General features: G+C 33.4%; 2 protein-coding genes across 2 annotated transcripts; both read right to left on the reverse strand.

Moving 5' to 3' along the window:
- Window positions 1-1,093: 1,093 nt before the first annotated feature.
- LOC109806253 (putative leucine-rich repeat receptor-like serine/threonine-protein kinase At2g24130) lies at window positions 1,094-5,725 on the reverse strand. The gene is made up of 2 exons (XM_029272844.2): window positions 3,020-5,725; window positions 1,094-2,274 (listed from the first exon to the last, which is right to left on the reverse strand). The coding sequence occupies exons 1-2, from the start codon at window positions 5,556-5,558 to the stop codon at window positions 1,871-1,873; spliced, it is 2,943 nt and encodes a 980-aa protein (XP_029128677.2). The 5' UTR covers window positions 5,559-5,725; the 3' UTR covers window positions 1,094-1,870.
- A 1,234-nt stretch (window positions 5,726-6,959) lies between these two features.
- Window positions 6,960-7,301, reverse strand: LOC145954825 (uncharacterized). Its single transcript, XM_083069512.1, has one exon. The coding sequence runs from the start codon at window positions 7,299-7,301 to the stop codon at window positions 6,960-6,962; it is 342 nt and encodes a 113-aa protein (XP_082925638.1).
- Between the last annotated feature and the right edge of the window lie 1,642 nt (window positions 7,302-8,943).

The raw sequence follows: 8,943 nt of genomic DNA on the forward strand, positions 1-8,943 counted from the left end.
GGTACAAAATTAACACACCAAGAGTACAACTAGAACGGGCCATTCTGGTTTCAGAACGGGCCGTTCTGGTTCCAGGTGTATTCAAAAAATTTGACATCCACCTACGCATCTACGTGACATCTACGTGGCATCCACCTGGCATCCATGTGGCTAACAGATAACTTCGTTTAAATCATTTGGATGGAAGTCCCAAATTGCAATAATTTAAATTATTGGGGATCAAATTGAAACAAAAAATTAAAGTGGGACTAAATTGAAACAAAAAAATATTATAAGGGACCAAATAAGGGTTTTAACCTAACTTCATATATATATATATATATTGGAGGGATCAGTTTACTCTAGGAGTAAGTCTACCTAGACTTATTCCGTTCAATAATTCATGTTCTATATTAAATTTCAATGATCCAACCGTTGAATTTAAAGTTCTTAATGCATAAATCAAGTCTGCAATTTTTTTTTAAAATTTCAAAATCATTTGATACTTCATTTCATTAATTCAAATTAACGGATAATCATAAAACTATTTTTACGCATTGATTTGAATTAATAAAACGAAGTATATATATATATATATATATATATATATATATATATATATATATATATATATATATATATATATATATATATATATATATATATATATATATATATATATATATATATGGGGAGGGATCCGTTTCCTTTAGGAATAAGTCTACCTAGACTTATTAAATCATGCTCTATATAAAATCTCAACGATCCAACCGTTGAATTTAAAGTTCTTAATGCATAGATCAAATCTGCAAATTTTTAAAAAAATTAAAAATTATTTGATTCTTTGTTTCATTAATTCAAATTGACGGATAATATTATAAAGCTTAAGTTATTGAACAGAGTAAGTCTTAAGTAGATTTATATATATATATATATATATATATATATATATAATATCATGTTAGTTTTTTCAAATATATTATCAATTAATTATAAATTAAATTAAATTAAATTTTTGATCTTTATATTTTTGTCAATTCACAATTTTGGTACTCCTATTTTAAAATAGAAAAATTCTATTTTTTTAATTTTAAAATACAAAAATTTGTCTTAACAAATTGACAACAATTAATTGTAAAACTTAAATGTGACATTAAAGGACATGACATTTGAAAATAAAAAGAATATGTAAATAAAATTTATATTAATACATTATTTTCTTAATTTTTATTTCTAACTATCATATCATTAAATATTACATCATTTAAATGATTAATTATAAGTCATTAAATAATATTAAAATTTAACAATAAATATCAAATTAACGGTGAGAGAATTCCATATTTTTGAAAAGAAAGTGACTAAATTTGAAAATAAAGGACAAAATTTAGGATTAATAAAAATAAGAAGAGTAAAAGTAATTTAACTTGAACATTATTCATGTTATCACTGTTGATTGAATCAAGGTTTTTCTTAGCTAAAAGTCAAGAAATCTACAGAAGTGACCGATCTCACGGCACGCAACATATATTCTTTGCGGTACACAAGAATTCTTTAATCAAGGTATATGTAATGTTAGTCTGTGATTGAATGATATGTTAAAAAAAAAAAAATACACTTTCATTTTACAAACACTATATCCTCATAATACAATCATAATATTATCGTTGCATTAGATAATGAATATTGGAATGCAAAAATAGGAGATTGAATGATATTACAAGTTGAATTTAATTGAAATATATTTCCGGGTATAAAGATTTTTCACTCTATCAATCAATCCTCGAAAATTAACGACTTTAAAAATCGATATAATTTTATTTAGTTAAATCACATTTTAAAAAATATTACACCGAAAATCTGTGAAAATAAAATTCTAATGTTAACTTAGTTATTTACTTTCTGGCTTGAATTTATCTTGAATCAGCAGAGAAGATGATATATGAGAAAGGTACTCCTTCAAATTCCCCATTTCTTGTGCCACATCAAGCATGCTTGGTCTTGTTGAAGGATTAGGGTGTGTGCACAGAAGCCCCAACTCTATGAGTTCCAACATAACATCTTGCCCAATTTTGTGGCAGTGACTAGGAATGTCAGAAGGAGAAAACCTTTGCAATGCTTGTTCAACAATGTTACAAAGCTGGAGCGGATATTGTCTCTTAACCCACTCATGCAAACAAGACCCTTCATGGACAAGGACCTCTGTTGGGCGTCTACCTGTCACTATTTCTAGCACTAGTACACCAAAACTGTAAACATCACCTTGAGTTGATGCATGTTTTCCCATTCCATACTCTAACAAAATGAAAAGACAAGGAAATTGTTAGATTTAAGGAACATAACTTTTTTAAATAGCAGTTTTGAAACAGAAAATACACGCTGTATGTTGTATGTTTTAAATTAGCTTACAATACTTTGAAGAATACATCCATAAAAAATGTATTTTTTCATGTTTTGTCAAGGTATAACAAATTTTATTCTTAGGTATAGAATATTTCTAAAAATGAAATAACTTTAATATTTCTGTTTTTATTCCCACCAAAATAGTGGGTAAGTTGATTTTTATGATGTGATCATTAAATTTTTTATTTATTTATTTTAACTTCGGTCACACTCACTTTCAGAAAAAAAAAAAAAAAAACATTCTCATAATTAGTCAAAGACTTTTTTTTTTTAAATACCCGTGAATGTTGTTGTCACCGTACGTTGAAAATGAAAGTTGATAACTTCAAAACAATAACTAATGTACATGGGACGCCTAAACATACTCTACTTACCGTTCTTCTTAAGATCAATTCAGCAAAGGGTTTAACGGAAAAATTATATTATGTTGTATAAAGCACTGCAAATTGAATAATCTTTTAATCTAAGGGAGAAAAGGATAGTAATTAGAAATTAATTGGGGTCTTGTGAAGCCTGATAATGGCAATGTCTCATAAAAAGTCATTTCCAAGTAAATTATATGAACCGAGTGCCTAAAAATTGTTCAGATTTAAAATTACTATGTCATAATGTAAAAATATTTGGCCAAAGTACATACCAGGAGCTATGTAGCCAACGGAGCCACATAACAAGCCATGTGTTGAACTGAAAGATGAGTCACTTGTGGGGATGTTGTTGTCACCTTTTACAAGCCTAGCAATACCAAAATCAGTTACCAAAGCTGTCAAATCGTCATCAAGTAGTATATTGCTCGGCTTAAGATCACAGTGCACTACTCTAACTGGAGAATAGTGGTGTAAATAGGCCATTCCTTCAGCTACATCGCTGCATATCCTCACCAACTGAACCATATCCAATCTTTGGCTCAATCCATGTCTCGGATATAAGTGCCTCTCAAGACTACCATTTGGCATCAGTGGAAGAACAAGAGCCTTAAACTCTTTTTTGCTGCAAATTGTGATGATCCTTATTAAATTCCTGTGCCTGGTCCTCTTCAGGATTTGGCATTCCCTTCTAAAGCTCCCTGAAATCTCACCAGCTGTTGTTGTGTCTAACACCTTCACTGCTATTCTTGTGTTATCTCCAAGAACACCTTCGTAGACTTGTCCAAACCGACCAGAACCAATTAGGCTTGAAGCACTAAAGCCTCCTGTGGCTTCAATAAGTTGTTTATATGAAATTCTGGGGTACTTGAGCTCCTTTGTTTCCTCATCTTCATCCTCAAAATCCCCTTTGCTAACTTTAGCCAATTGCATTCTTTCTTTTGACATTTTTATTGTGGGGTACCCCAGCATGCACAGAAGGGGGGTGGCAAATAGTAACAACGGAATTAGTAGGAGAACCAAATGATACCTTCGTTTCTTGTGGCAGTTTTGCATGCCTTTAACCGAGCCACATAGACCATCATTTCCTAGGAAAGAGTTTATGGTCAAAGATGAAAAGGCTCCCTTGCTGGAGACACTCCCTGAGAATTTGTTGAAAGAGAAATTAAGTTTCTTGAGGGTGGACAACTGAAGGGAATCTGGTATTACCCCTGTCAATTGATTTGAAGACACATCAAGTGCTTGAATATAAGGCAGTTTGCCCAATGAATCCGGGAGAGGGCCTTCTAAGGAATTACCAGAAAGGTTGAGGTACTCTAATGCTATGCAACTTTCAAGCTGTGGTGGGATTCTGCCAGAAAGATTGTTCATTGATAGGTCAATAGCCAGCACCATGTCCATTTTGGAGAACTCTAATGGTAAAGGTCCATCTAAGTTATTACTTGATAAATTCAAGTATAGTTTCAAGCTAGTCAAGGCTGCAACTTCCTTAGGGATCAGTCCTGAAATCTTGTTGTGGGATAGGTCCAAAATCTCCAAATTTACACATTTTCCCAGACTTGGTGGGATGTTTCCAGAAAGCTGATTGTCATAAAGTAAAAGCCTTCTTAACTGGGTGAGGTTAGCAAAAGTGTCTGGTATTGAACCAGAAAGCTTGTTTCTTGACAAGTCAAGTAGCCCCATATGCTGAATGTCACCAAGGGTTGAAGGAATCTCACCTGATAGTGAATTATTTGACAAGTAAATCCTCTCTAGCCTCCCCATCTGGCTGAGGCTGGGAGGTATTGATCCATTTAGCAAGTTGCTGGAGAAGTTTAAAAGAGTCAGATTGACAAGGTTTGCTATGCTTGGAGATATAGAGCCATGTATGAGATTGTCTTCTAGGTGAAGTTGTAACAAGCTAGAAGGAAGATCACCAATATTATGAGGTAGCTTCCCTCCAAGATTGTTTCCCGCCAATTCCAGGGCTTGCATGTTTGACAAATTCATCAAGGAAGAGAAGAAAGGTTCAAGTTTGGTGTTACCATCATGGCTAACAAAGTCATTATATGATAGGTAGAGGAATTGTAGTTGTGGCCAATTACTTACAATTTCAGATGGTAACTCCCCACTCAACCTATTTGATTCCAGGTCGAGCCACTTTAGTTTTGTGGAGTTTGAAAGAGTAAAAGGAACATGGCCTACAAATTTGTTAGACCAAAGTAAGAGAAACCTAAGCTCTTTGAGGATACACTCATTTCTCAAGGGTATTTGACCTCCCAAGGAATTGTTAGAGAGGTCTATATACCTCAATGTGGAAGACCCATTGCAAAAAAGTGAGGGTGGAATCTCAGCCTCAAGGTGATTACTTCCCATGTTAAGGTAGTACAAGTTGTGAAGTGAACCCAACTCAGAGGGAATTTTCCCTTGAAGAAAATTCCCAGATAAACTGAGCTGTTGGAGCTGAATCAAATAGCCCAGTTCTTTTGGAATGTGACCCACAAAAAAATTCTCAGAAAGATCAAGAATTTGCAAGGAAGATAGGTTAGCAAGAGCAGGGGAAATAGTGCCCCCTAGTGAACTTCCATTAAGAGCAAGCTCTATGATCTTGTCACTTGCATTGTTGCATCTGACACCATACCAATTGCAAACATGTACCCCTGGTGACTTCCAACTTTTTAGAACGTTTTTGGGGTCAGCAACAATGTCTGACATGAATGAAGCAAGTGAATTTTTTTCATTCACTAGGGCCATGTTTTCCACCCCATAAACTCTTGAATGAACAATGGTTATAAAGAGAAATAGAACCATTGAAAAAGGAAGCAAACCCATCATGGCATGAATTAGTATCGTTTCTCTTCAATTAGTAAAACACACAACCCTGAAGGAAACGTTGAAAATCAAAGAAAAATGCACAGGGATTGGTGTTTGCAAGTTCAATGTAGCTCAATATAAGGAGCCACGAGGACATGAAGGTTAAGAAGAAAGTACTAGTGGCGGAAAAATCTGAACCTTGTTTGTACCTAACTATCTTTGTAGTGGTGGATGTATGTCGTTTGACTTTGAAATTGACCTATCTATGCATTACACGCGGGGTACCCAAGATACAACAACCTAAGCAACGTTAAGGGACGTTTGGCTATAGTGGAAAACATGTCAGCATGGTAGGCCTAACACTATATTCATTTTATTTTATTCATCAACGATAATAACAATAATATTTTGCACTCAGAGATATTATCATTTTCATTTGTTTCTTGGATAGTGTTGAAGTAGTGGAAGCTGTGCTGTTAACAAGGATAATCTTGGTTAATAGGCACGCGCTCACGGGGAACAATGTATGAGTTGATGACACTTTGTGGTTTCGGTATGTTTGTCGGGTGCAAGTGCAAGGACTCGTGTTTTGATTGGAACACTATGTTTTGATGTAAATTGCTGAGTAATGGATGAAATCATGAAAGGACCGAGTTCGAGTTTCACATTGCGGAAATGACCATGAATATGCTTATTGGCTTTTTAGGCTATATAAGTAATCGTGCAAGTTATCTAACAGAATGATTAATTCCGAGGGTAAATGTTGTGACCTAGAGGAATTAAACGTGAGATGTGAGTGAACAATCATGTAATCGACACCATTAATATCGCGGACGAAGAGAGTGATTGTTGCGGTAATAACATCAATATTGTTAGCATATTTTTGTATCGGAGAGGTCTCCGAGAATGTAGTAGTGTTTGAAAGATATGATATATATAATTATTGACATTAGAACTATTAAAATGCATATGTGTGGATAACTCGGTTAAGGTTGTTCCATCGTCACAATCATTATAAAGAGTAACTGTTGGAATTTAAGAAAAATTAGAAGGCTTAAACTCATATATTTTATTCATATAAAGAGTAGCTGATACAAATTCTGCTCATAAACATAAAACTAAATGACAAATGTAAATACTCATAAAAGTGTAACAACACCTATAATTACTATAATTAAAATTCATAACCGTAGGAATTCTAATAATGCTCCATTAATCTGAAATAAACTCAAATAATAGATGCCGATTCAAATTCTCAACACTCCTTCCTGTATCAGTAGCTATTAACTCCAAGTTTCTCTCTCAAGTTCTCAAACTTTCCTTTTGGAAGTGCCTTTGTGAAGATGTTTGCCAATTGATCTTCTGTTATTTAATCTAACTCCTCCTCCTGTCTTTGAATACCATTTGTTGGAATTTGTCATATCATACATCTTGCATAAAAGTGTAACCAAATCTTCCATGCCAAACATTACTCTTATCAATTTTAGCAATAAAATCATGATCTTCAATCAAATCAAATTTCAAATAAAAACCGTTTTTGGTCATCTCAATCTTTGCAATCTCTAAACCATGTTCATCCATGATAAAACAATAATTCTCTTTAAAAGAGACTCCATAACCACTCCTTAGCATTTGTGGAACACTAAGAACATTTTGGTCCAATTTTGGAATGTATAGAACATCTTTAACAATTAACATACCTTTCTTGGTTGCAATAGAAATTGTTCCTTTTCCATTTGCTTGTACAATTTCACCATTTCCCATCTTGACTTTTGACTCAATTGATTTGTCAATGGAGGTAAAAAATGATAAATATTTAGTCATGTGACTAGTGCAACCACTATCAATGAGCCAAGTATTCAATTCATGTGAATTGAATTCTTGAGATATTCCATAAATAAATACTCATCTTCATCATCATTTTTTTCTTCAATCATATTTGCCTGTTTTTCTAGTTGTTGTTCAGGCTGATTTTTCTTTAATATGCAATACTTTTCACTGTGACTATTTTTATTGCAAAAATTACAGTGAAAAAGTGGTTTATCTTCAAACCAACAATCTTCTTTAGAATGGTTGGTTCTTTGGCAATGAAAACAAGGCAAAAAATTTCCTTTTCTCGAAGAACCTTCATCTTTTCCTTTGTTCTTATTGAAAGTTCGTGACTTTCCAAAATTCCTTCCATTGTGCTTTGCTCGAAAGGCACCTTCAACAGCTTCATCACTTCTAATGGAGACTCTTTGCTCTTGTGCGTGAAGCTTGCTGGTCAATTCTGTAATTGTGAGAGTTTGCAAATCACAAGACTCTTCAATTGCAGAAATCTTGGCTTCAAATCTTTCAGGCACCGAAACCATTATTTTCTCGACAACCTTTTGATCTGTAAATGATGTTTCACCAAGAAGTCGCATTTGGTTCACAACATCCATTAATCTGCCAGAATAATCTTTGACAGATTCATTATCCTTCATCTTCATCAATTCAAATTCTCTCTTCAATGTGAGAAGTCTAACAGATTTGACTCTGCTACTGCCTTCAAATTCATCTTGAATCTTGTCCCACACATGTTTAGGTGTTTCCAAATCCATGATTTTAGTAAAAATATGATCTGCAAGTCCTGCATGTAGACAAGTGATGGCTTTATCTTTCTTCAACTTCTCCTCCTCATAAGCTTTTGATTTGTGCAATGGTTGGATTTTCTCTCAATGGTGGTGGATCAGCTTCAGAAATTATAAGCCTTGAGATCTTAAAACAAATTTCATCTTGACGGCCCAAATATGATAATTTTCACCATTAAACATTGGAATTGCAGGTGAATTGGTGGAAGTAGACATCCTTGCACTAAAAATTGTTTAAAAAATAAATCACTCAATTTAGTGTTTGCACTCAACCTCAATGTGTTTAGCGCTCAATAAACTTTTCCTCACAGCCCGTAAGAAGCAAGCTCTTGATACCACTTGTTGGAATTCAAGAAAAATTAGAAGGCTTAAACTTGTATATTTTATTCATACTTGTAACCTTTAAATACACAATTGAAAGCTGATACAAATTCTGCTCATAAACATAAAACTAAATGACAAATGTAAATACTCATAAAAGTGTAACAGCACCTATAATTCCTATAATTAAAATTCATAACCGTAGGAATTCTAATAATGCTCCATTAATCTGAAATAAACTCAAATAATAGATGCTGATTCAGATTCTCAACAGTAACGTTCAATCGTTACAAGATAATAAAAGTTTTTAAATATACCTAATGACCAGATCCTCAATGATAACATTTCTTTAACTATAAATATACCTGCATCAGACCTTTATAAGGTACATAACATATACAATATACTCAATCACTTTGAACACTTGTTAACTTAGGCATCGAAGTCCCTTTTACAAGTATAAACCACCTGAC

Source organism: Cajanus cajan, chromosome 2 (genome assembly GCF_000230855.2).
Source record: "Cajanus cajan strain Asha chromosome 2, NIPB_CcT2T_4, whole genome shotgun sequence".
NCBI classification, from domain to species: domain Eukaryota; kingdom Viridiplantae; phylum Streptophyta; class Magnoliopsida; order Fabales; family Fabaceae; genus Cajanus; species Cajanus cajan.

Coding starts and splice junctions, on each gene's coding strand:
- LOC109806253 (XM_029272844.2), bottom strand. CDS start 5,558: ATGATGGGTTTGCTTCCTTTTTCAATGGTTCTATTTCTCTTTATAACC. Junction 2,275..3,019: donor CGTTGGCTACATAGCTCCTG/GTATGTACTTTG, acceptor TCATTTTGTTAG/AGTATGGAATGGGAAAACAT.
- LOC145954825 (XM_083069512.1), bottom strand. CDS start 7,301: ATGGGAAATGGTGAAATTGTACAAGCAAATGGAAAAGGAACAATTTCT.